The following is a 27,242-nucleotide window of genomic DNA, read 5'->3' as shown; positions in this document are numbered from 1 at the left end:
AAATTTGGCCTAAATGGAAAGATGCGATCCAGGTTAAGTTGGATTCTCTAACGAAAAGGAAGGTTTTTGAGCCAGTGATGCAAACACCTCCTAACGTAAAACCTATTGACTAATGGATCTTCGTTAGAAAGCGTGATGAGAAAAAGAGATAGCAATCTAGCCTTATGGCGCAAGGCTTCTCACAAAACGCCCTGAAATTGACTATGATGAGACATATTCTCTCGTAATGGATGTCATTGCACTCCACTACCCTGTCAGTTTGGTAGTTTCCGAATAACTGAACATGCAACTTACAAATGTGGTCGCTACGTATCTATATGGGGATCTAGATATGGAATGTACATGAAGGTTCATGGTGAACTTCATTTACCCAAGTCAAGTAGCTCTAGACCACGGAGCGCGTTTACAATAAGGTTGAAACGCTCACTAAAGTTACTACTTGATTGGGAAGGGATATGCCCGCGCATTTCCATAACAAGTTTCGGATTCTATCGCGGTTCATGTTGGACATGATCTTCATTGGAAGCCCTTAAATAGTTAAGGAAAACCGCTGAACACTTGAAATCCGATTTTGAGATGAACGATTTTGGGAGAACACGATTATGTCTCAGTTTGGAACTTGAGCATCGTGTTGATAGATGCTTAGGCATTTTGACAAGGTCAAACCTTCAAGCACCCCCATGATCGTCCGTAGTCTTGATCCTGAAAATGATCCTATTCGTCTGAAGGATGATGACGAAGATGTGCTAGAGGCAGAAGTGTCTTACTTGAGTACAATAGGCTCATTATTGTACTTAGCTCAATGCACAAGACCGGACATCTCATATGCTGTGAACTTGTTAGCTAGATACAGCTTTGCGCCAACGTGACACCATTGGATTGGTTTAAAAGATATCCTTCGGTACTTGAGATGTACGATTGATGTGGGCTTGTTCTATCCCTACAGAGAGATGATGGATTCGGACCCATCACACACCAGGAACGCTGCCAACACTGGCCTGCGTCCACTATCCCCATCCCAAAACAACATGTGTTTTGGAAGGTTTTGCTGATGTTGGGTATCTCTCTGACCCACACAAAATTCTTCCCAAACTGGTTAATTGTTTACCATGGGTAAAGACCATGATATCTTGGAGGTCTACAGAACAGACCCTAGTCGCTGTATCTTCGAACAATGTAGAGATTATTGCTCTTCACGAAGTAGTTTGTGAATGTATATGGATTGGATCCATAATTACGCATGTTCGAACAATTGTGGTTTGAAGTCTACCACAGATGAGCCTACAAGCATTTAGGATAATGCTGCTTGTTTTGAACAAATGAAGTAAGGGTACATCAAAAGCGACAACATCAAGGATAATCAGCAACAACAGACTCTCCTCAAGATCAAAGTGAACTAGGTTCGATTTGAGGACAATGTGGCAGACTTGCTCACTAAGTCATTGCCTAAATTCCACTTTTGAGAAACATGTTGGTAGCATCGTTTGCGGAAGTTATCCGAACTCCCATGGCCGTTGTCATCAGGGGAAGATGTCTACATATATGGTCTCGAAACGTGAAGGGTGTGTTGTGCTCATTTTCCCCTTTGACCGAGGTTATTTTTGTCCCACTGGGTTTTTGTTACTCAGCAAAGTTTTTAATGAGGCAACGAGAGGAGCACCATGTTTGGGCTGCACAAGGGGGAGTATTCAAGTAAATCCATAATATGTGTCTGGCCCAAACTCTAGGTTACTTGACCTAGTGGTAATAGGGTTTTAATTAGAGATAATCTCAGAGAATCTTAGAGATATCCATTCATTGTATGATTACATTTCCTTGTACAAGTCAGGTTCTGCATTGTAATCCTCTATATAAAGAGGCCCCTATTATCAATGAAAGTACACAGCAATTCTCTCTCAAGTATCGTTTCACTAAAACAAGAAATTTATTTTGCATAAATTAAATATCAATAATGACTGCTGATTTTTCCTTTAAAAAAAAAGAGCATAGAATTTAGGTTAATGTGAAAACAAAATTCCTTAAAAAAAAAAAAGTCAAAAAAAGAATTCTAAGTTACGTGGATATCTTTCTAGCCATTAGATTACATTGAGGTTGGAAATTTTATGAATTTCACATACTCACTTTAGAGGAGCTGAATCCCTGCAAGAGAACCCCAATCAAGGGCTAGCGATGATAAATTTTAAGTAAGAATAATAGTTCGAATATTGACATGTGTAGATTCTGTAATAAGCAACACGTGTAGAGAATTTGGGTGTCCAAATCAAACTCTGATATTGAGGAGGGAGGGAAGAAGAAGAAGATCAGTGAGAAAGAAGAAAAAGGAAGAGGATAAAAAAATTAGATTTGGGTGTCCAAACAAACTTTGATATCAGGGAGGGAGGGAGGGAGGAGGCAGAAGAAGAAGAAGAGTAAGGAGCTGTGAGTTGTGACCTGTTGGTAAGTTATAATTCAAACACTGTAAAAGATGAGTGTTCGATTCTCACTAACATATGTAAGGGTGGAGGGGCTAAGGTTTATAAAAAATAATAATGAGGAGGATAAGAAAATCAGATTTGGGTGTCCAAATCAAACCTTGATATCGGGGAGGGAGGGAGGGAGGAAGAAGGAAAAAGAAGAAGGAGAATGGATACCCAGATTTTGGTGTCCAAATAAGAGAGAGAGATGAAAACATGAAATTACCATTTGAAAATTGAATAATTGCATATGTTTAAATGTGTTATTGACGCCATGTACTAAAAGTGTGTCAGGATTTCAACTTCATGTACCGATCTTAATTCTTTGAAACCTGATTTGCCAAACTTCAGAGGGGTCGATAATTCATGTACCGTTCTTAAAATTTTTCATTTTCTTTACTTAAGATTTTCCAACCGTACTCATGCCTTATTTGTGATTATTGTCTGTTGTGAGATTTTTGGGGAAGCTTATTGATTTTCGACTCTCCTATGATTTTCCTATGTCATACTTGTTGTGATCATTTTACCATGCTAGCATGTCGTTCCCCTTTTCAAGGCGATGTGACTACTACCCTTGTAGTGGAGTCACGAAAGCTATTTCCGCCTTTATGGTGATGTGGTGCTGCCTTATCATGAAAGCCTGGCACCTTATCCCCCTCTGTGGCGTAAAGGTACGGGAGTATGGGAGTAATTTGGCCCAGGAGGCTCTTACCCTAGCCTGGGACGCTTACTTGTATGGCTACTATCTTTCCCATTTTATTTTGCTAATTTGACTGACGGGGCTAGTCGCTTTTCACAATTATTACTATTCTTCTAAAAATGTTCTTAAATACTTGCCTGCATCATTGATTTTATGAAGGTATATGTGGGAAAGTATAAAGTTATCGTTTTTTCTTTTTATTACGATAATTTATTATTTTTCGTCCACTCACGCTAACGTCTTTAAGTACTTTCCCCTACGCCCTTCAGTTTCAATTTCTCATTTCACAGTTGTTGTTCGGTACTATTAGGAGTTGAGGCATAGTACCCACTTCTGGTGCTGTCATCTTCTCTAGGTTACCTGGTTAACCTACTAGTGGTTATTTTAGTTTCTTGTCTTAGTTTGCTCTGATCACCTTGAGATGTTGTTTTGAATTTGAAGTATTTATATTCAGAGTCTATAACCCGACTATGAGTGATTGTGGAGATTTGTGTAAACTAAATTGTGGATCTTGCTTGTTGGATATCTTTTATTTTGGGAATAGCTATTGAGATGTTTTATTTAGTTGTGGAGTTGTTGTGGTTTGGCGAGCAGGATGGCTCTAGGAGTTGAGGATAGTGTGTATTATTAGAAGTGTAAATGTGTTTTCTTTAGGTTTTGGGTAGTCCATTATTAAGAGTGACTCTGCCAAAATTTTCAGTAGAGTTATTCCTAAGGCGGGCCCTGCAGGGCCACCTTGAATTTCATGGTAAAATTCGGGGCTGGTCTTGTCACAATTATTCTACCTGACTCCAAACGCCGAGCACAATTTGGTACATTTAAACTAAGTACTTCTACAAAGACTTCACAGACAAGCTTAAACTAACACAGACTAGACAAACCCGATCGAGCTGAACGTGGTTTGTCACCTAACTACCAACTAGGAAAAACAAGCATACACAAATGCCTAGATCGGGCCAGAACCCACTACCTTTCAAAAAGGAATTATTGAAACAAAAACAAACTAGCAATAAAACCCTAGCAGCAATCCAATTGGTGCAAAACAAGACAAAACCTAAGGCCCAACCAACCTGGCCCAGCCTCATCTTCCTTGTGCAAAAATATGCCGCACGCACACAGCGAAAATCCACCGCCACGACTCGCAGTGATCGAGCAACTGTCGCCCCCGTCAAGGAAGACCACTATCACTGCGATAACACCACACAGAGGACCCTGATAACAACCAGACTCGGGTCCAAATTAACTCTGGATCCCAACCTCCAAGCAGACACTTGAACCCCTCCAAAGACGCCATCATTGTTGTTGCACTGCCGCTTGATCGACACCAGCCTGCGTCGCTCATGGTGTCCTTGATTCCGTGCCCACGACCGCTAAGCATAGAGAAACAAAGAAGCAGATCTCACTGACCACCACTGGCAACGTTGACCTCGGCCAACCTAGAAGCCAAGAGAACCATAACTATCAATACCCGTCCGGCGGCATCACAACATCGGTGAGGCAAAGCCAGCGCTAACGCCGTAGCGCAGCTGGACTAGAAGAAACCTGAAAAAAACCCTAAGCAAAAGTCGTGCGCGTGTGGCGCGTTTCTTCCCTCCACTATTTCTTTTGTTGTTTTATTTTCAAAATAAAATAAAAAATAATTTATTTTTCTTCTCATGAATCCAACATGACCTAATATGAGAACAATGCCGCTCTCCCTTAACCCTAGCCCCCCAAGGCTGGACTATCTATTTCTGACCATCAATAGTCGATCTCTATGCTAGCGATGGTTCTGGCTATCACATAGTTCGGTAAACAAAGGATAGAGTGTGGTGGTACGGGTTCCTACTCAACAGCTTGCTATCGACCAAGGAAACACAGAGGAACTTGGTTGTCCTCTGCAAATTTCTTTACCTGATCTGGAGAACTTAGCTTTCTCTGGCGAAGAATGGAACAAGATCGATCAACCCCAAACCGAGGCACTTCTCGTCAATCTGATTTACATCAGTTTTGGCGAGTGGTGTTGGGGTACAGGCGACCGCATTGGATGTCGGCTCCTCTGAGATAGTGCAGCTAGTCGGCACTCCAAAGGATGGCACAATGCCTCTTGACTTGGTCTCTTAGGTCTCGGCGGTGCCGGTGACACAGAGTCACAGCTGCTGTTTCTACTGAAGAATACGAAACGAGAATTAAGTGTGGATCATGGAAGGGAGAGAGAGAGAGAGACAAGCATGTATAGTGGTTCACCTTGCCCTTGAGGCAAGGCTACGTCCACTTAGAGATTCCACTAGTAGTGAGGCCAAGTAGCCTTGCCTATACTTGTATCACTACAAAGGCTACTTGGCCTCACTATACTTGTATCACTACAAAGGCTACTTGGCCTCACTACTAGTGGAATCTCTAAGTGGACGTAGCTTTGCCTCAAGGGCAAGGTGAACCACTATACATGCTTGTCTCTCTCTCTCTCTCTCTCTCTCCCTTCCATGATCCACACTTAGTTCTCGTTTCGTTTCAGTAGAAACAGCTGCAATCAAGCTCACCCAATAGGCTGCCTTGCTTTCTATGAGTTTGGGATAAGGCCTCTGGGCCTCAAAGAAAGTGGGCCAACCTTTTGGGGCTAGGTTATATTTAAGTTTTATTATTATTATTTTTTTTATTTTTTTTACTTTGTCTATTTTACTAGGTCATAGTATTACCATAGTATATAAGCTTGCTTTAAGTAAATGAGCGATAAGTTCGAATATAATTGGTGTATCCTATGTACCACTATAGTTTTTACCACTATAGTTCGAATATAGCGGGTGAATATGTAATAAATGTTTTGGAATGAGTTCAATCAATGAAATAATCATTATAGAAACAGAATGGCAAGATGTTTTGGGACGTGATTCCAAAATGACAAGTGTGTGTAGAGGGGTCATTTATATATAGCGAAGAAGCCCACGTTGATTCCAACTCGACACCATTTATATGAGCCCAGATTGATTCCAATTCGACCCTGTAAGGAAGCTTATGAGATATAAGGCTCTCTCCCTCCCCACGTGCCCCCACAAAGGGGAAAATCCCGAAACGAAAACCTCATCTCTTACGCTCTCACCAAGCCCTAATCCCCAATTCTTCGCCATGAGTACGGTACCAGGATCATCGTCAGATCTCTCGCAGGAAGGTCAGGTCCCCAAACGAGACTCCATTTACTGCTTCTGATTTTTGTTTCTGGTTCTTGTTGCAAATTTTTGTTCAGGGTTCGTGCCTGTGTTCTTGGGTTAATCAAACCCGTTGTTTTGGGTTTCCAGCGGTTAGCTCGTAATTTTTTTCATTTGAAATCACTGCATGCTTTTTCTTTATTATTGATCGGATATAATTTAAGAAAATAGTTCTAGGTTTCAAGCGGTGAGTGCATGCCTTTTCTATTTGCAAAAGTGCCTTTTTTATGTAACTTCACAGACTTAGTTGCATACCTAAATATACCTTCATTACCCACTTTGTTGTGTTGGTAATTAGTGGCTGAGAATTTGGCTAAATGTCTATTTAGCAGCTGTACCCACCCGCCTCAAGTAATACTGGCCTTTTGGTCTCTTTTACACCTTTATAAGTTTATGAGTATTCTGGGCAAATTAAATTTTAGCGAAGCCTGTGATCATAAAAGGAGGATTTGGCTTTGGTTGAATAGATATGTCTATATGCATGGATTTAAGTTTGAGCCTTTAGATGCTTAACTTCTTAATTATTTAATTGAGGTTCGCATATATAGTATCTATTTCATATCCGCGTAGGATACCATGCCTAGTAGATGATGCCTAATCTCCATTAATTGGAGTAAATTTGTACCAATGTTTTAATTTTGAAAGAATTCAATTGGTTTTCGAAGGTAAGTAGGCACTTGATATCCAGGTAGGTAGGTAGTCATTTTAGCTTCGTGCCTCTACTCATCACTACATACTTTTCTTTGCATTGTTCTGCAACTAGCTCTATATATATATATATATGTGTGTGTGTGTGTTTCTGAATTTTCATTTTTCTTCTTGTTTCTTTTGAGATATCATTGTTATTCAATCCTATGTAATCATGCTACTCATATTTTGTTTCTGTCATCATCACCATCCTGATACTATTTTTGTTCTAAATGATGGAGACCAGGTGTTGTTGATTTAGAAGACAAGAAGAACGATGACCACAGCACCAGAAAGCGCCCTTACAACACTGAATCTAAACCAGTGGGTGATCTTTGTGGCAATAAGGGTGATAGCCCTAGAAAGCGCCCTCTCGTCATGTCTGACTCTGAATCTGCTGAACTAGTGTGTGAGTTTGCAAATAATAGCACCTCTGGTCAGAAGGGTAACCCCATTGTGAGAGCACTCCCTCAGAACACGCCTCTCTCTGATTTTCTTAAAGCTGAAGCTGAAGCGGAAGCGGAAGCGGAAGCAGGTGATCTTCTTCCAAAAGTCTATCCACCGGGTTATGTTCCTCCAAAGGGATATGCAATGGTTTGTCAGCTCTGCGGGGTTGTAAATTGTCGCACCCCCGGTCTCAGCCGTCCTGTGAAGATGAGTTGTTGCTTTTGTAAAGAGAACGGTACACACTATTCTTTGGATTGCCCTGTAAAAAAATTCCGCGGTCCCCCAATGCCTGAACGGTACAGCTGCTTTTATTGGAAACCAGCCATTTAGAGCGAGGATGTACCTAGGGTAGTGAGGATGCTTTTATGGTATTCAAAAATATTAACGACAATTTGTTAAATTGTAGCTTGTGGAGGGAAACTTTAATCAGAGTGTACTCTAATTCTGCCATGTTTTATATAACTTGGGTTCTGTTGATGCTATGACTTTGCTTTTGGCTGTTGACATATTCTGTAGAATATTGTTCTCTTTTCTTCTTCTGTTTCTTTGGATCTGATCTGCATGTATTTAATTGTGAATTTGGTGTTTTGTTGTGTATGATGCACTGGTTATCTTCAACTTCATCAGGGATCATTTCTATATATCTTCAATCGATGTGTCTATAATAATTTTCTCATGCATTTCTGCAATGCGATTGACAGGTCTGAGTTTCCTTCTAGGTTTTCTTATCTGTCTGCTTTTTTTTTTTTCTTTCCTTTCTTTCTTAATGCTTGCTCCGACTAGATATTAATCTACATAGTGCTGTTTCTTCCCCCATGATTGTGTGAACTAAAATAAAGTAAAACAAGAAATTTGGAGATGCAAACCGTGAAGGATTTCCAAAATGTAATGTCATAGCCAGTATCACATTTATTATTGCTTTGACGAATGGAAGACTTCGAGGTGAAGCATCAACTTGACTTGTTGTTATTGTATCGAGAGGGGGGGGGGGGGGAACTCGAGCCAATTGTTTCTCCACTATTTCCTGAATATTAGGAGGCTTTGTCAAGAGGCCATGGTGCTCCTGCCATGACTGCTTCAATCTCGCCTATTTCCCGAGGAACCTTTGTCATGTTCTTACAACTATTGGCTGTGATAAGCTACAAAACCCAGAATAATGTATAAGGATGCATCGTCACATATGTGAAATCACAAATGCAAAGCTATTAAAAGGATGACTCATAGGGTTAAGATGCAAGTGAATATGATCCAGGCGAAAAGAAACATGGGTCAAAGCTGCAAAACGGCTATCATCAGAGTTCAGAGAAAGGGAGTACCACGTCGCTTTCAATTCGAACTCCACCAAAACCTTTAAATCTACCAACTGCTTCATGATTGAAAAACTTTGTAGTATTTGGACTTCCCATGGCTGGAACCAACAAAGCATCTATGAAGTAGCAACCAGGCTCCACTGTTATCACCTAAATACAACCACCCGAGACAAGCATCAATGCAATATCATTTTAACCAGAGATTGGACAGTTAAACATTTACAACATTCAGGGAAACCCACAAGGATACAAAGAATGGCAAAAGAAACACAAGGAATATTCATTACTAACCATCCCTTCTTGCACTTGTCTTGTTGTACGCAAAGACTTCAGTCCAGGTTCTTTTATCCTCTCCGGTCCCTGTAAATTATGCAATTGATTGTTAAATCAAGGAAAAAATGCCACAAAGCATTAAATACTGACATCTGAAGTCTCCTGAAAGATAAAACCAGAAAGGACTAGCTGATAACTCAAGGATAAGTACCTTCAAGTAGCCACCAGGATCATGAGTGTCAATACCAAGCAAATGTCCGAGCCCGTGAGGCATGAAAACAGCACCCAGTCGTTCAACCATCATATCGTCTACGTTACTAGAATCAAGCACAATGAGCAGATACAATTGAAACTAGAGACAACTTGCAAGTGATCATATATAGAGTACATAATTGAGAAATTATATAATAGACTACATAGTTGAGATGAGATTGTTACCCATCTAGAATGCCCTCTCTCTTTAATGAGTCAAGAATAACCTTTTCTGCTAGTCTGCAATCATAAGGAGGCAACAGAATCAGAATGTATACCACATTACCAAAAGCTTAAAATTTTTGTTTAATATAGTCATACTTATGCATATCGACCCAGCTTACTCCAGGTTTCAGTGCCGATATGACAGCATTGTGAGCATCAAGAACAGCCTGCAAGTATGATAAATTGATAATTACAAACAAAATAACTGTGTACCATAAAACTGATAAAAACATAAAGATATGCTAAGCAGACCCTCACACCAGGCTAGAGTCCTAAATATGTAAACGCGCCTGACCGCGCACCCAGACACAAAGCAAGACAAAAACTGATAATATGATCAACACCATAATACCAATTACTTACGTTGTATATAAGGGATTGGTCAGAGGTAAACTTTCCATTCACCTGCAGAAAAAAAGTTGAAAGAATTTTAAGAAACAATGGGGGGAAATAATTACATGCTGTCAGATTCAAGAGCACCATAAAAGATCTGTATAAATGGAAAATTGAAAAGTCACAAGGGATGACTCAGGCAACAACTATCTAAAATTGAATAAATTGATAAATTTAAAAGTCTAGGCCCACTAATGAAGTAATAGATAGCAATATCTCAAGTTCACTAGCAAGATAAATGTACAATTGCAAAGATATATACTCACAGGGTAGGAACAAGTTATGTCAGACCCATAAAAATTATATTCAGCTCCCATATCAAGCAATGCCAAATCTCCATCTTCCAGGGTCTACAAAAAAAGATGTTATGATGATTTTGATACGGTAACAAAGTACTTCAGAACTTCAGCTGCAGAAAGTCTATGTTACCCTGTCATTTGGAGCTGCTGCATGCCCATAATGGAGAACAGCACTGTATTTTCAAGACATAAGACTTCAGTCAACCTTTTATTTACAGTTTGACTTACGTCAATATCAATACACTCACACTCATGGTGAAATCAAACAAAGGTGTTAACACCGGAACTAATAGTTAGAACTCACAACCAAATTTAAAGGCCTATGACCTCTTTCCATATAGTATTATTACAAACAGATAACATCTGAGAAGGCTGTATTTGTAGTTGTGATTAAGTATCTTTTAAAATGAATGGAATTAGAATATCATACAAAATATGATAGAGAAATAGAGGTGGTGTACTATACCAGTGGATTATTAAAGCAGCATTATGAAAATAAATAAATAAATAAATAAACTGTTAACTTTCAGCTAAAAACAGCTTACCTATTTCCGCCAGTAGCACAAATACAAGTATAAGAGCAGTGTCTACAGCCACCATACATGTAGGTGTGGTGAAGAAATATGCTTTCCAGCTGATACTCATACATGCCTGCCCTAACTTTTCTCATGACCTGGTCAGAAACAAAAATTGCAAGAAATTCATTATTCAAGAGCAGGACTAAGAACAAGCCGCTCAGTTTCTGAAATTTTCTACAGATATAATAAGAACTAGTCCAAACCAAGAAGATTTTGAAAAGTTCAAAAAAAGTTCACGCAACAATGAACCACTTATCCCTTTACTGAGTTGGTTTTTGCCATTAGTTAGATACATAACTCTCAAGAATGAGATGCAATAATATATGTGAATGTACAATTACTGCTTAGAAAAAGAATATCTGGGATAAAATATTTGGCAAAAGAGACATTTCATAAAAGGTTACCTCGACATGAGCTTCAGAGCTTATATCATTGGCAAACTGGATAAGGGCGATTTCCAGATCTGATTTTGTAACACGGCATTCAGTCAAAATCGGATGCAAGGTAGTCAAGTCCGTGTCAAAGTTATCAATCCCCTATATAAAGATTAAGAAGACATAGTCAATATAATATTCTAATTATGAAAATGTTATATATGAAGATACACACTGTGATGCAGTAATGATATCGGTGAGGCATTACAAATATTACATTAAAGCATTTATATGTATGTATATATTTATTTATCTTTTTATTTGTTCAACGTAACAACACCTATCATTCCCCTAACCAATCTTAACCACCTGAACATACACATCGTTATATTGTGATAGTATGAATAACTTCTGTGAAATAGGAAGGGAGTCTGAGAATTAAAAACCTGAAACTCTGCTGGTTTCGAGAAGTTATCACTGTCAGTGTTGAGCCCATGCAAGAGAAACAATAAAGGTTTACCAGATGCCTGCCATTCATCTTGTAAAACTTTCGTGATCTCATCCGTATAGCATGCCACACTAACCATATATCTCTCCTGCAAATGAAAACAATCACATGAGCTGATGAGTAAGCATATTACACTGACACAGAAAGAAACAACAAAACCTCCAATCACCTTAAAGTAGGATAACGGCTTTATCTCCCCCAACCAAACAGCATACTCGGCAGGTAATCTAGGAGAAAACAGAATAGATTTCCCAGTCGCAATGTCCTTCGGGAAAACAGGTACAACAAGATCAGTTCAGAATAAGAACACTTCAGCTCAAAACTCCACTCGACAAGAAATAACACCCCGACTAATACATAAAATTTTGCAGATATATACTTACTATAGCACCATAGAAACCAGGCTCTCTTACTCCAAACAAGTACGCAAAGTAACTCTCCTGCCTATAAACAAAATCAAACATCATTTAGAAAATAAACTCATCTTTAAAAGAACACAGTGAAAGTTGGCAAGCACCTTCACAATGATGTTAACCAAGGTTTTTACCGTATCGATTATACAAATGATTCCTATTTCTCCAGGTTAAACTTAGTGGCTACTAACATTAGCAAAATCCATCCAATCAATCAAAACAAGAAATATACACATCAATAATTCGAGCTATTGAGTACCTGAAGACATCGACGTGATCAGTATCGTAGCGATTTTGTTCCTCGCCTCCCTAGAACAAATTTACAGAAATCAAAATCAAATTTGATTTTGTGTGAATAAAATAATCGAAATGAATTAAGTAGAAGAAAGAGCGTGATTACTTGGAGCAAGACGAAGCCATGGAGGGGCCGAGAGGACTGAGAGAGATGGTGGCGAATAGAGTTGAGGAGCTTTTCGCGGTTGCGGAGGTGGAGTTCGATCGGGACCGGAGGAGGAGTCAGCGATGATGACGAAGCCATGGAAATGGCTGCTGCTTCTTAATTCGGGTCAAAAACAAAGCTGCAACTTATTTATATGATGAAAATGGGTCGGATCCGGGATATTTGGGCCTAGGCACAGGCCCATTTCTGAGCTCATTAACGTCTCTCATCAACCTTCGGTTCATCAAATTTGTGCCCCAAACCAAAAAAAGAAAAAGAAAAAAAAAAAGATTTGTTCAAGTAAATCCAGAATATGTGTCTGGCCCAAACTCGAGGTTACTTGCTCTAGTTGAAATAGGGTTTATATTAGAGATATTCTCAGGAGAATCTTAGGAGATATCCAATCAATGTACGATTATGTTTCCATGTACAACTCTATCTCTATGTTTGTAATCCTCTATATAAAGATACCTCTATTATTAATGAAAGCACGACTCAATTCTCTCCCAATTTCAGTTTTCCTTAAACACGTTATCAGCACGAAGCCCTAACCCTGAAACTCTAAAATCGTAGCCTTCAAACCCTAACAACCACCAACCCCTACCTTGAAGCTCTCGATCCCACCCAGGGACGTCAGTGGGCCGGGTCAGCCTTCTTCTTCTCTGGGCTGAGCCTTCTTTCTTCCTCTGGGCCTTTTTTTTTTTTTTTGGCTTCTTGGATCTTAGTTCCCGGCATGAATCAAAAGTTGATTCAAGGATTAAGTGTGACCGACGCTGCTGCCTAGGGCACCGCCTCCGTCCACCACCAGCCTAGGGCTAGCGTAGTCCTCATCCATAACGCCATGGATGGCGTCCATCATGGTGATGGTGCCCCAGGTGATGCTGCAATCACCAACTTGCTTCAAATAGCGTTTCAGACGCTCAGGCCTAACCAAAATTCTCATTGGTTGCTTCTAAAGCCTCTCACTCATTTTACAAAAGCCGTTCCTTAGGAAAATTAGGACTGAGACCGTCCTATGCAAAGGATATGAAAATACTCATTATGTTCTTACATAGAATCCGTGGACTAGTTCAACCAACTTGTGGACGTTTAAATATCTCATGATGTTGGTTGACACGCAAACACGCTGGTCACGTGTTGTGCCATTGTCCACTTGTAAATGCTGCTTATGCTACACTCCTGGCAGATATCATATGACAACGGGCTTACTCTCTGGATCATCCTAATTCCGTCAATTGAACTTGACGATGCTAGAGAGTTTACATCGAAAACTTTCGATGGTTATTGTATTGGGACTGATGTTGATCATCATATTCCCACGAACACACCCAAACGGTCTTGCGGAAACGACTACGATGGTAGTCCGGACATTGGTAATGCGCACCAATCTCCTCATATCCGCTTGGGGTGATGCAATATCGCATGCAGCTATGCTAATTCGTCTACGATCCACCGCCACTCAATCTACCTCTGCGTTACAGCTAGTGACTGGGTACAAGTATCGTACTTACGCATATTTGAGTGTGTCATTTATGTGCTAATTGCGCCGCCACAGCGCTCTATGATAGGTCCTCACAGACAAATGGGCAACTATGTTGGATTTGAGACTCCAACAATCGTCCGCCACTTAATGCCCTTACAAGGCGATCTCCTTACCGCTAGCTTTGCGGATGTCACTTTGATGAGACAGTCTTCCCGTCGTTAGGGGGAGATAATGTCACGCCCCGAATTTTAAATACAATTAAAATCCGAAACATGAATTATACAACTTAATAGAATAAACGTCCTGAATTTTTTTCTCACAAACAACCACACTTCACACCTCTCAATATTACAATAAATCAAATCCTCAAGTTAATTATTACAACACACTCTCACCAAATCAAATTGTAAGGCTCAATGAGCTTAACTCACCTCACTATTACAAATGCTGTAAAACTATAACAAATACTCTAACCCGCTCGATCACCGCCCTGATTCTCCTGACCTGCAGGATTACCCGCTACACCGTTTGAATAGTGTACCGGGATTGCAACAATACAAACCCGCACTACTAGAATTTTGTTCATAGACATCGGCCCAGAACCGATGTTAAACTAATTTTCGACCGATGTCTTAGTGGGTGTAGAGAAAGATATAGACATCAGTATAAGCGCGTTTTTAACCGATGTCCCAGACAACAACCAACATCAATTCTAAAAAACAAATCGATGTATAATCGTTTTAATCATCATATTTTTGTATGTTAGGTATGTCTAATTCTTCATATTTTCACATTTTATGCTTAATAAAGTATATCTCGAACAATACCTAAGTGAACATTTAAATCGATTACAATTTCAGAAATGATGTCTAATACACTCGTAGACATCAGTCTCTAAAAAAATTTGTTTGTTCGTGTCCATTTTTACGTGCATCTTGCCGTCTTATTCTCCAGAGAACGATGTATGTACCTTTAGGCAACATCAGTTAATCTATTAAGAATGATGTTTTATGTTACTAGGAACATCGCTTTTCGTTAGTTGAAACGATGTCTAGTAGTTTTGTAGACATCATTTCTATTTTTCAAAACCGATGTCCTGTATTTCATGGTAAATCGGTTTACTTTATAACAGCTGATTTGTACGTTGACACTAGATAACGGTCTGGTGTTTAGATATCGATGTGCATTGATTTTGTGTACATCGATTTTGGGGTGACATTTCGATATGTTGATATTCATGAGACATCAGTCCAGTTTTAGGTACTGATTTCTAATCTCTGAATTGACATCATTTTCTGTCATTATTGTTTTGTTCCCCATTTATATACATCAGTTCATATATATAAGAATGATGTGCAAATAATCATCTAGCTGCTGGTGGTGGGAAAATATTTTGAAATACATTCTCATCATTCAAAAATTGGGGCTTTCCATTAATTTTCTCATCTTCATTCATGATTCTACATAATTCACAAAATAAAACCCCAAAACCTACAAAGGCTAGCCTATAAACATATTAGCAACCAACTACAAAAGTTCAACACCAAACTTTGCTTCAAAGCAAAAACTAGTCTTACTCAAAATCATGTTGGTAGCCAAACTCTGTATATAATCAGCCACTTCAATACGTACAAAGTCGTCTCTTTGACAATTATATGTAGATGCCGGATCAACAAAGCAATGGTGTCAAATTCATCTCTTTGAGTAAGAAGTTCATGCAAGTACCTGTGTCAAAAGCAAAGACATGAAATTGCAAGCAAACTCGTTTTCCAAATGCAGCAAAACCCCATAATCCCATATCACCTTTCCACACAGTTACATTGCAAGTCATGTGTAAGCAAAGGGAAAAAGAAAAAAAAGGGAAGACAGCTGCAGCCATTACCTAGCTTCCATAGTTTTGTATCAAATCAATCTTAGAGAAGACATTTATGTGTGGGAGCTCCATATGTATCATGGTTGATAAAACTGCCCATATAAAGAACTTGATGGGAAAAGATAAGAATAAGGATAACAGAAGCCAGATGCACAAACCCTGTATTCAGAAACATTATTTTCATAATCTGTAAAGCACAAGATAAAATGAAAGTTAAGAGTATCAGGCTTAAGGATTCAAGGAGCACTCTTCTCCATAAAAAGAAAAAGAAAAAGAAAACAGGATTCAAGGAGCACAAGAAAAATGGTATACTTATATGCACATGTTTTCAGTGACATCAGTAACTAGCAAAATGAGAGACTTCCAGGGCCTTAACTGAGCTCCTGATATAGTCAGAAACAAGTAGAAATTTAACATAATCTACATAAATGTGCTTTTATTTATTTGTATAATAAACACACTTGAACTGACCAGATTGTGAATACCTACCCTAGCACCAATTACTGAACAGTTCTTTATTCAGGTCAGCCAGTGTTAGGTTGGGGTAAATTATGCTAAAGAAAACGTTTTGTATTATTCTCACATAGCCACTTTTGCAGCAGGACATTATCATGCACTCTGGGTACATAACACCTTGAAGAGCACATATCAACCCATTGTTTCCCATCTCGTTCCAGCTTTTCACTTTTATCGACTGGATCATCTTCAAAAGTCAAACCAGCTATACATATGTTCTTCTGCTAGTTGATTATCAGAAGAAGTCTCACCAAACACTGCCTAAAACTAACGGAAAAAGCAGCAATAAGCCAAATCTTTTCAATCTAAACTACTTCGACTCTTGGTAAACCAAAGAACATATACACTATGTTCTGAACAGTAGTAAAATCAGTAGTAATTTATAATTCGGGAATCCACCAAATTTCCTCAACTATTCTAATTTATTGGTAAAATATGTTTTCTTGATAACAACAAAAAGAGTGTGACCATATAAAGAAACAGACAAAATATAAAAAAAGACTCGCACAAGGAAATGGTTTTCATGAGCATTTATTTAAATATCTATATTTCTGCCGCACTTATGTAAGCATATGTATTGTGTAAAGAAACATGTATGGCAATAAAAATGACTTACTTTTTCCCTTCCACATCGACACCATGTACCAGAAACTCGTCTGCATACTTGGCAATGAAGTCTAATATTTCCTTGTCAAGATACACGTCACTGAACTTTTGCCATCTATCTGTGACAATTGCATATTTACCTTCCTGCACATAAAAGACCAGATACACATTAAGGCCAACGAATAAAAGAGGGGCTTGAATAAATTAATGAGATGGCGAATGTGTGACAGTTGCTTATTAGGCTAAAGCACAAAAGCCTATTATATATTAAACATGGTACTTGAAAATGCTTAAAAAAAAAAATACAATAGTTCCAGTAGCTTGCTGCAAAACTCGTCCACTGTGTTCTAGCATTCATAATATGATCTGAGTTTTAATAAACTGATATTTCAAAGGCAATAATTAAAACTGCTCAAGAATACGTAGTCTAATGAGACTGCTTAGCCTCGTAAAGAAAGTGAACAAATGAAGGACATAAGACGTATAATTCTGGATAACTTCATACCCTCTTTCTACAGCTAAGGTCTAAAACAAGCCTTTCTTTTCCAACAACACGAACAAGATCTTTAAGCCTTTCAAGGTTTTGCCCATTATTAAATACATACTGCAAGAAAACCATGACAAGTTTTAGAAAATGTTTTCCTGATATTAATTGTTCTAAGAAATATACATGGTTTTTCAATTTTAGAAGAGGAGAAAAACAGAACTCACAGAAGTGACAATGACGTGGGTAGCCCCTTCTTCTATGTATTGCAAAGAATTATCTGAATTGATCCCACCTCCTACCTGAAAACCACCTAGATTATACCAGTCCTCGTAGCAAGTTCAGCAGAGGAAAATCTGTAAGTTTAAACATATCATCAATCATCGAGAACAAAGTGAAATAGCACACTCACAAGGTTTATACTAATCTCAGCATGTGCAATGAATAATGAGAAATCTGATCCTTTTGCAAAAGTTGGCACCTCTTTGATATCAATTTCCCTAAACCTCGTAATCCTAACTGATGCAAGTTAGAATAGTACAAACGCACAATAACTTCTTTCAACAAAATGTGTAACTTTCAGACCATGATCCTATTTACAACAAATAAAAATAATCATGCAGTAAACTCCGAGACCATGATGCTATTTACAACCACACATCCAGTAGATAAACACAAATGATATATCTCCTTAGTTTAAGAGTTGAATAAATAAAGAACAAAGCATGGTTGAGTTCAGAAAAGGATTTTACATGCAATATTGAACTGGAGGAAAATAAAAAACAGAGCAACTAATATTGCTGAAGGCCATACCTTCTGTGAAAGAAACCAGATTTCCAATCCTATTGCGAGCAATTGAAACCGGATTTCCAAGCCTTCGAGGAAGCAAGCACATAGCAATACTAGATATAACTCAATCAACATAAAAATTACAAGTATGGCCCACCAAAATGGCAATAGTAAAGCTAAAATGAACCAGGTGTGAGAACATTGGCAAGATTTCGCACTCCAAATATTGAGTGGAAACAGTATAACATACTCAACCTCGTTCAAGATACGCAAAAAATAAAAAAGTTCACCTTTGAAAACTTCAGTCCGGATTTCCAAGCCTTTTGGGAGCAATTCAACCTTTGAAAACTTCACCTTTTCCCAATCAGCCCAACCAACAGCCCAGAACCTCTACCTGTAGAACATCACTATATAAGGAAGCAATGTTTGAGGCCTCTTCTGCTAGTGAGCTTCATAAATCACAATCAAATCAATACATCACACAACGAAATCCAGTTACAATCAAATCAAATTGCTCACATATTATGTATAGCTTCAATTCCACAAAAGTTAATCACATAAACACAAAAATCGAATCACCACATCAAAATAGATCGATCCTTTACATATATAAAGCTCAAGATCAATCAAACAACTAATAAGAGCAATCATGAACAACTACAAAGTAGTTCTAGATCAGATTTTTATTTTCCTAAAATTAACACCAAAAACTAATCCAGATAACAAAATCTCTATACAAATAACACATACATGCCAAGCAATTTTAAAATTCCAAATATTTCAGCGAAACGGAGCAGAGCAAAACCTTTGGGGCTTCAAAGACAGAAGAAATCTGAGTGAGGCCGAGAGTGATGTGAGCAATTGTGTGAGCCATGTGCTTCTTCCCACTCAAGGGCGTGACTGCAAAACAAAGTCACAGACTCGGCGCGTGCCTTAGTTTCGTTAAAAACGAAGAAGAATATGAAGGTGAAGAAGATGAAGTGATTGCGATAAAGGAAGAATCCAGTGACACGACACTGGCCACCATTGGAGTCCCATCGGTGAGGACGTGAGGTAGTCGCCTGGAGTGTTTGGGATGACGTGGAAGAAGAGATCGAGGCAGGGGTTGCCGGTGGAGAGAAACGTGGCAGAGTCGTTCTCCGTCAGGCCCATTGGGAGGTCGTGCTTGGTTCCGACGTCGTTGAAATTCGCCACCATCAGGTCCACGAAGGATTCGCCGGTGGTGGGTTTGGATTTGGGTTGGGGTGGCGCGCGGAGCGGTGGTGGTGGGTGAGGGTTTGTGGAACTCGGGAGGACTGAGAATACTGGGAGGAGCCATGGCTCGATTTGTGTGAGCTAGCTACCTGTGAAACTAGGGAGGGAGAGAGAGGGAGATGAAGGAAGCAATGAGGAGCTCCAGAATGGCGGCGAGTTCGAGTGAGCTTAGGGTCCAGAATGGAGGTCGAGTTTGGGAGGAGATCTAGTTTGGGAGGAGTTCAGAATGAAGGAGGTCGAGGGAGAGTAACATTAGGGTTTTCCATCTGTTTCTATTTGGGCGCAATTTTTTTTCTAAGTGTGAAAGTTTTGAGTTTTAGTCCCCGCTTCTTCATTTCACTTAAAAACTTAGCGTTTTTTTGCAAAAATAGGTTCCCGCAAATTTTCGAACTAAACTTTTAACACCGGTCATTTTAAGAACTGGTGTTAATGACATACATTTAAATCGGTATTTTCGTAAAACGATGTTAGATTACTTTTTTACATCGTGGGCAAGTCTGACCGATTTAAAACATGCGATGTCTATGAACAGATTTCTAGTAGTGCCGGTAAGCTTTTTGCAAAGCTCGTATGAGTAAATGAAAGGATTGCACGATTTAAAGTAACCAAATCAACTCATGCATAAATTTAACTCAAGTATTTTCTTTGCATAATAATTGAAGTGTACAATGTCACTTCAAGCATCAATCAACTCACATCTCAACATGACTACTCAAAAACAAACAACTGTTTACTCAATATATACTCACAGGCTTATGATTTATTTATATAAATCATCCCATGCAGTATATTATACTTACAGGCTTATGATTAATTAGATTAATCACCCCATTCAGTATATCATACTTACAGGCTTATGATTAATTATATTAATCACCCCATTCAGTATGTCATGTCATACCCAAGGGCATATGATAACTCGTTTATCCCCCAAGCAGTATGATGGCAGACAGACTAGAGCTCTAACTGTATCGTAAAGTGTCACCTGGGCCAAGGTTCACCTTACGAATGACTGCTTTTCTCAATTCACTCGACTCCTCATTTAATTCATCTCAACGACTCAACTATCGCACTTTACTCAATTACCCATTATCATAGACAACACAACATCTAAGATAAATCACATATTCCAAGGGTAATGCTCAAAATATAACTCAGTAAATCACACCATCCAATATATATTCCACGTAAATATATATATACGTAGTCACCCACACAAGAGTGACCACTAATACCAACTATAGTTCACATGCAATAAAATCTAGAAATTCATTTTTATAGTTTAAATACATTTTACTTACCTATGGACCGTAGTCGATCAAGTCCATATAATTTAAAACAAATATTTATTTTCGTAAAACAATTTCCACAATTTCTCAATTAAATAAAATCACCGAATTTCGGTTCGTGAATGAACCATGTGCGATTTACTCACCTCGATATTCCCGCTGCGTCTTCAATTCAACACAATACACACCGAAATCGTTCACCCAAGGGAGACCGTCAATCACCTAATCACACATGACCTTAACTTAGCCAATAGCTCAAAAACATACTCAAACGACAATCCAACGGTCGGATCGAAATTAAATGATGATCCAACGGTCGGATCCTCACGGATCGCCTTTAGGATCACCCCCCAAAAATCATCACGAAGATCCAACGGTCAGATCTTCCTGAATCGTCCTTACTAACATCTTCACAAATTTATACAAAAATCCGACGGACGGATTCTCACGAATCGCCTCCCTAATCACCGTTTTGCATTTATACGAAGATCCAACGGTCGGATCTTCGCCCATGACCACACAAAGCCACTGGGACAGTCATAAGATCATCGTATCAAAACTACAAGTCCATCTGACGGTCCTAACTTCACATATCACAAATCTAACGATCGAAATCGATCGAAACTTAAAAATTCATAACTTCATCATACGATATCCAAAAATTATGAATTATATATGCAAACGATCGTATCGACACGTAGAACACAAAAATGGACAGAAACTGTCCTTGGGGTGTCCGGAGGTCGCCGGAAACCACCATCACAGTGGCGGCACAGCCACCCATCCGAAGTCAAAATTAGACAAAACTCCCAACATCAAAGTCCTTCAACTCAACTCCAATTTCACTTTTCATAACTACACCAAAGTCAGATTATAAGCCAAAAAGTAGAATTTTACCTCGCAAGTTTTGAAACCCGAAGAACCCTAGTTTCCCAATCTTCAAAATTCGATCACCCCGGATCAAATCGCTGCAAGCCTTCTTGGGGATAGCTTCTACTTCCTCTGGGCTAGAAAAGCCCTCAAAGAACTCGAGCTATAGTGGCCGGAGCTGGGAGAACCAAGGTGGCGAAGGAAGACGATTTCCAGCTCGGCTGTGCGGCTTCTCGGTCTTCTAGCGGCCACCACGATGGTTATCTCAAGTCGATGTCTTCTGGAAAGTTGTAGAAAACTTCACGGTGAGAAAAATTGCTTTTGGAATCAGGTCGATCGGAGGCCTGTAGAGGAAGATATGGCTAGACAAAGTAGAGCCCAGAAAAAGTGGGGAAGAGCGATTTCGTCTCCGACGAGGCTCTCTTCTCGACCTTGTAGAGCCTCATACAGCTCGTATTTCACTTCGATTTCTTCTACAAACTCGTAAAGGGGGTCGAGACCAGAAAAACCCACTTTGTTTCACATCAATCGGTGGCCGGATGAGGAAGAACGAAGGTGACGAAGGGAGGGGGTCGCGGCTGGGCTCGGGAGAGAAATGGGGAGAAATTTCTGGAGTTCCAGAAATTCTGTCCTCATTTGCAATATTCGGATTTTTTTTCATATTTATAGAAAATCCCAATTTTCAAATATTCGTAACTTATTCATACGAACTCCGAATATTACGTTCCATATGTCCACGAACTCGTATCGACGCGCTCTACAACTTTCATGAAGGAAGTTTTCCCAATTTCCCAATGTATAAAAAGTCAACTCCTTTGACCCCCCTAAAACGTTCAGTTTTCAAAATAAAATCGCTCGAACTAATTCCACACTCCTCTAAGATTCGTACTCGTGTCCACGACCACGAAATCATTTCCAAAACGTCATCGGAAATTAACTTGAATTTTTCAGGTATTACAGATAAGAACACAGATGTTCAGCAGGAACGACAGGAATTGTCGTGGTCTGTCCTCACTATGTCTCATCTTGATCCCCATTAAAGTGACGAGATCACACAAATATGCTGCAAACATGCCTGTAAGGATGGATGTCCCTATGAGAGGACGTAGCGCCACCCTACACGGAGGTAGGCATGGCGCCAACGCCAATGAGAGTGGCACTCTGGCGTTATAGGCCATGGCCCCAGCTAGGATGCGTGGGAGGCCCGTGGGTTCAAATGATACTTTGGCACATTTCAATCCTTTGATCATCGACACTCAAAATCCGTCTCATGAGTATCTTCCGGGTTATGGTTATCATTGGGGGACGCCTCAACGTCAGAACCTATTCCTGAGAATATAGAGCTAGCTCTATGAAACTTACACTAGTGTACATGAGACGTGGGATAGAAACTTCATCATGATTGATGATGTAGTTGAGCATGAGTTTGTTGAGTCTGATGACATCGAACCACGCTCCGTTGATGAATGAATGCCAACGTAGAGAGATTTGGCCTAAATGGAAAGATGCGATCCAGGTTAAGATGGATTCTCTAACGAAGAGGAAGGTTTTCTGAGCCAGTAATGCCAAAACCTCCTGACATAAAACCTATTGACTAATGAGTCTTCGTTAGAAAGCGTGATGAGAAAAAGAGATGGCAATCTCGCCTTATGGCGCAAGGCTTCTCACAAAACGCCCTAGAATCGACTACGATGAGACATACTCTCTCGTAATGGATGTCACTACACTCCACTACCTTGTCAGTTTGGTAGTTTCCAAATAACTGATCATGCAGCTTACAAATGTGGTCACTACGTATCTCTATAGGGATCTAGATACGGAATGTACATGAAGGTTCATGGTGAACTTCATTTACCCAAGTCAAGTGGCTCTAGACCACGGAGCGCGTTTTACAAAGAGGTTGAAACGCTCACAAAGATGACTACTTGATTGGGAAGGGATATGCCCACGCATTTCCATAACAAGTTTCGGATTCTATCGCGGTTCATGTTGGACATGATCTTCATTAGAAGCCCTTAAAGAGTTAAGGGAAACCACTGAACACTAGAAATCCGAGTTTGAGATGAAGGATTTTGGGAGAACACGATTATGTCTCGGTTTGGAACTTGAGCATCGTGTTGATAGATGCTTAGGCATTTTGACAAGGTCAAACCTTCAAGCACCCCCATGATCGTCCGTATTCTTGATCCTGAAAAGGATCCTCTTCGTCGAAAGGATGATGACGAAGATGTGCTAGAGGCAGAAGTGTCTTACTTAGTACAATTGGCGCATTATTAATTGTACTTATCCCAATGCACAAGACCGGACATCTCATATGTTGTGAACTTGTTAGCTAAGGTATAGCTGTGCGCCAACGCGATACCATTGGATTGGTGTAAAAGGTATCTTTCGGACTTGAGATGTACGATTGATATGGGCATGCTTTATCCCTACAGAGAGATACTGGATTCGGACCCATCACACACCAGGAACGCCGCCAACACTAGCCTGCGTCCTCTATCCCCATCCCAAAACGACATGTGTTTTGGAAGGTTTTGCTGATATTGGGTATCTCTCTGACCCACACAAAGGTCATTCCCAAACTGGTTAAGTGTTCACCATGGGTAAAGACCGTGATATCTTGGAGGTCTACAGAAATAGACCCTAGTCGCTATATCTTCGAACAGTGCAGAGATTATTGCTCTTCACAAAATGGTTCGTGAATATATATGGATTGGATCCATAATTACACATGTTCGAAACAAGTGTGGTTTGAAGTCTACCACAGATGAGCCTACAAGCATTTAGGACAATGCTGCTTGTTTTGAACAAATGAAGCAAGGCTACATCAAAAGCGACAACACCAAGCATAATCAGCAACAACAGACTCTCCTCAAGATCAAAGTGAATTAGGTTTGATCCGAGGACAGTGTGGCAGGCTTGCTCACTAAGTCATCGCCTAAATTCCACTTTCGAGAAACATGTTAGTAGCATCGTTTGCTGAAGTTATCCAAACTCCAATGACCGTAGTCATTAGGGGGAGATGCAGACATCAGGGGGAGATGTCTACATGTATGGTCTCGAAACGTGAAGGGTGTGTTGTGCTCTTTTTCCCCTTCGATCGAGGTTATTTTTGTCCCACTGGGTTTTTGTTACTCGGCAAGGTTTTTAATGAGGCAACGAGAGGAGCACCACGTTTGGGCGACACAAGGGGGAGTGTTCAAGTAAATCCAGAATATGTGTCTGGCCCAAACTCGAGGTTACTTGCTCTAGTTGAAATAGGGTTTATATTAGAGATATTCTTAGGAGATATCCAATCAATGTACGATTATGTTTCCATGTACAACTCTATCTCTATGCTTGTAATCCTCTATATAAAGAGACCCTTATTATCAATGAAAGCACGACTCAATTCTCTCCCAATTTCAGTTTTCCTTAAACAAGATTTTCTTTTTTAAACCCTTGTAGCATGTCTTAATTTTTTTCATATGCCACTACTGAGTCATTGGATATATGTTGAAGGTCATACATTACGATTTAAGCGATTTCTCTTGACATCCAAGGTATATAGGGTCGAATTTTGGTTTTGATAATGAAAATATCGTATTTTATACAAAACATGACCGACATTAACATGTACTTAATTGCTAGAACGATAATGATCTAAAGACGTGTGATAAGTCATACTAGATGTCTAGATCATATGGTAAAATGTGCGTACTTGAATTCCACGAGTGTTTTGAAGTGAATTTGGGATTCAAGAAAGAAAAGTCTCCTTGATATATAAAAGGTGTAGGGGTAGCCATTTTGGTTCAGATATGATGAATAGCAGTCTTTGTGAGAACCCAAAAACAATTACCGGAGGCCCAACAACGCTTAAGAACAGAAAGAACAGCCCAACTAACCCTAACCAACAAAGATTGCTACAATCAAAAACCGGAAACCAAAAGTAAAACCATAAACAACCCTAAACAGATCAAAACCCAGCAACAACAAGAACTTTAGAAACCACGCAGATTAAAAATCCGCAACACCAGCAATCAATTCAACGCTGTTTGGCTCCAATCAGATTCCCAGATTGGAGGTGAGTTGTGCCCGAAGCTTTCGTGTTTTTCTTCTCTGCAAGTTATCCTAGCTCATTAAAAGTTGTTAATTAGGTTATTTTAGACGTGCATGAAAAGGGACAATAAGTTAAAGCATCCCACAATTGAAAAACAGAAGAAAACAACAGTACGTAGCTTAGTGAAAATTAGGTTGAAAGTTACTAGAATGTTATATGCATACTGTATCTGCATGCAAGCATGTGTTTGAATTCAATTTTCGAGGCCATAATTGAAAACTGAACAATTTCATGAGTTCCAATGTAAGGCCATGTAGGAGATGATCGATTATTGTCATTGCACCTTCTCCTGGTTGGCAGGGAGGTGGTCAGGTGGGTATACACACACATATATTGTTAGACACTGAATTACGCGTTTTATGTATGTTCTCAGATTGTGAATCTAAATTAATCGCGTAGTTATTACTTTACTGAGTGATATATTTATAAATCAGATTAAGAACTTGACGACTTGTTATCCGGCAAGATTGAGTTTTGTTACATAAAGACCACGGACATATGAAAGTAAAAATCAATCGGGACAAACATCCAAGTCAATAAGAAGAGGAGGGATAAATCTGTACGTAGAAGAATTAAGTTGTAAGAAACCAAGAGAAATGGCATTAATTCAGAGTTTGATAAAGCAATCTTATCTCTAACTGAGTCAGTGTGCATGGATGTTCTTGGATCATAATTTAGGAGAACAATCAACTTTCAACTATATATGCAATTATTAGCTTAAGCTAATATTGTTTCAAACACAACACATAGGCACAACAGCACACAACATATAAATACATGCATTTTTTCAAGGATAGGAGGAAAGCACATGGTTGGTAGTTTGGTACACAGAAAGTTCTCCTCAAAAAGGTCATTCTTGGCACGTAAGTGGAAACATTTTTTATTATTTAATAATACATAATTCAATCATGAAAACGCTTAACAAATTAAAACAATTGCAAGTGGAAGCCTGGGAAGAACACAACGTATAGATTAACATTTAAATGCAGAAAGATAATCATACAAATTGATTATGAGTATTTGCGCATTATTGGTAGTCAATGAGTCTCATGTAGTCTATGTGGACGATAGTAGATCACATACTAGGGCAAACATACACACAAAGCGTATAATTGTGTACGTACTCAATAACAATATATATATATATATATATATATATATATATATATATATATGCACATTTGTTAGATTTAGCAGCATATGCAGATGCAGAAGCTGTAGGAAATTTCAAAAGTAAAGACAATTATGGCTTGTTGGCATGTTTAGGCACATTAGTTAAACAATGTACCCAAGTTGTGCATATATATATATATATATATATATATATACAGATCTTATTCAGAGCGGAGCTCCGCTTTGAAATTAAACGAGTGAAGTTCGAGTTTTGGGTCACTTTTCAGTCTCACATCCACATCTCGACCGTTCAGTTTTTAGGTACTAGTGTAT

The 27,242-nt window shown here is 39.2% G+C and overlaps 2 protein-coding genes and 2 long non-coding RNA genes across 10 annotated transcripts; 1 reads left to right on the top strand and 3 right to left on the bottom strand.

The window, feature by feature from the left end:
• The first annotated feature begins 6,080 nt into the window (after positions 1-6,080).
• LOC133712747 (uncharacterized) lies at positions 6,081-7,951 on the top strand. Its single transcript, XM_062138851.1, has 2 exons — positions 6,081-6,298; positions 7,270-7,951. Exons 1-2 carry the CDS (start codon positions 6,145-6,147, stop codon positions 7,797-7,799), a joined length of 684 nt encoding a protein of 227 aa, XP_061994835.1. The 5' UTR covers positions 6,081-6,144; the 3' UTR covers positions 7,800-7,951.
• A 369-nt stretch (positions 7,952-8,320) lies between these two features.
• LOC133712739 (uncharacterized) lies at positions 8,321-12,659 on the bottom strand. Its single transcript, XM_062138840.1, has 16 exons — positions 12,495-12,659; positions 12,354-12,403; positions 12,065-12,125; positions 11,851-11,946; positions 11,620-11,769; positions 11,204-11,335; positions 10,767-10,894; positions 10,352-10,394; positions 10,189-10,272; positions 9,893-9,934; positions 9,626-9,696; positions 9,491-9,544; positions 9,264-9,369; positions 9,071-9,139; positions 8,786-8,929; positions 8,321-8,608 (listed from the first exon to the last, which is right to left on the bottom strand). Exons 1-16 carry the CDS (start codon positions 12,630-12,632, stop codon positions 8,501-8,503), a joined length of 1,476 nt encoding a protein of 491 aa, XP_061994824.1. The 5' UTR covers positions 12,633-12,659; the 3' UTR covers positions 8,321-8,500.
• Positions 12,660-14,306: 1,647 nt separating this feature from the next.
• Positions 14,307-22,249, bottom strand: LOC133712733 (uncharacterized). The gene is made up of 3 exons (XR_009847580.1): positions 21,725-22,249; positions 20,974-21,049; positions 14,307-14,535 (listed from the first exon to the last, which is right to left on the bottom strand). It is a non-coding gene; the product is annotated as an uncharacterized LOC133712733 (long non-coding RNA).
• On the bottom strand, positions 15,421-20,078 carry LOC133712708 (uncharacterized). 7 transcript variants are annotated; one of them, XR_009847572.1, is made up of 6 exons: positions 18,309-20,078; positions 17,723-17,851; positions 17,517-17,615; positions 17,022-17,155; positions 15,899-16,672; positions 15,421-15,741 (listed from the first exon to the last, which is right to left on the bottom strand). It is a non-coding gene; the product is annotated as an uncharacterized LOC133712708 (long non-coding RNA). The 7 variants fall into 7 exon arrangements; XR_009847558.1 differs by having other exon boundaries at positions 15,899-16,048; XR_009847560.1 differs by having other exon boundaries at positions 15,899-17,155; positions 18,309-18,397; positions 18,575-20,078.
• Positions 22,250-27,242: the final 4,993 nt, after the last annotated feature.

This window comes from Rosa rugosa, chromosome 1, assembly GCF_958449725.1.
Source record: "Rosa rugosa chromosome 1, drRosRugo1.1, whole genome shotgun sequence".
Classification (NCBI taxonomy): Eukaryota; Viridiplantae; Streptophyta; class Magnoliopsida; order Rosales; family Rosaceae; genus Rosa; species Rosa rugosa.
Note: the sequence above shows the minus strand (reverse complement) of the source record. Positions and strands in the feature narration are given on the sequence as shown.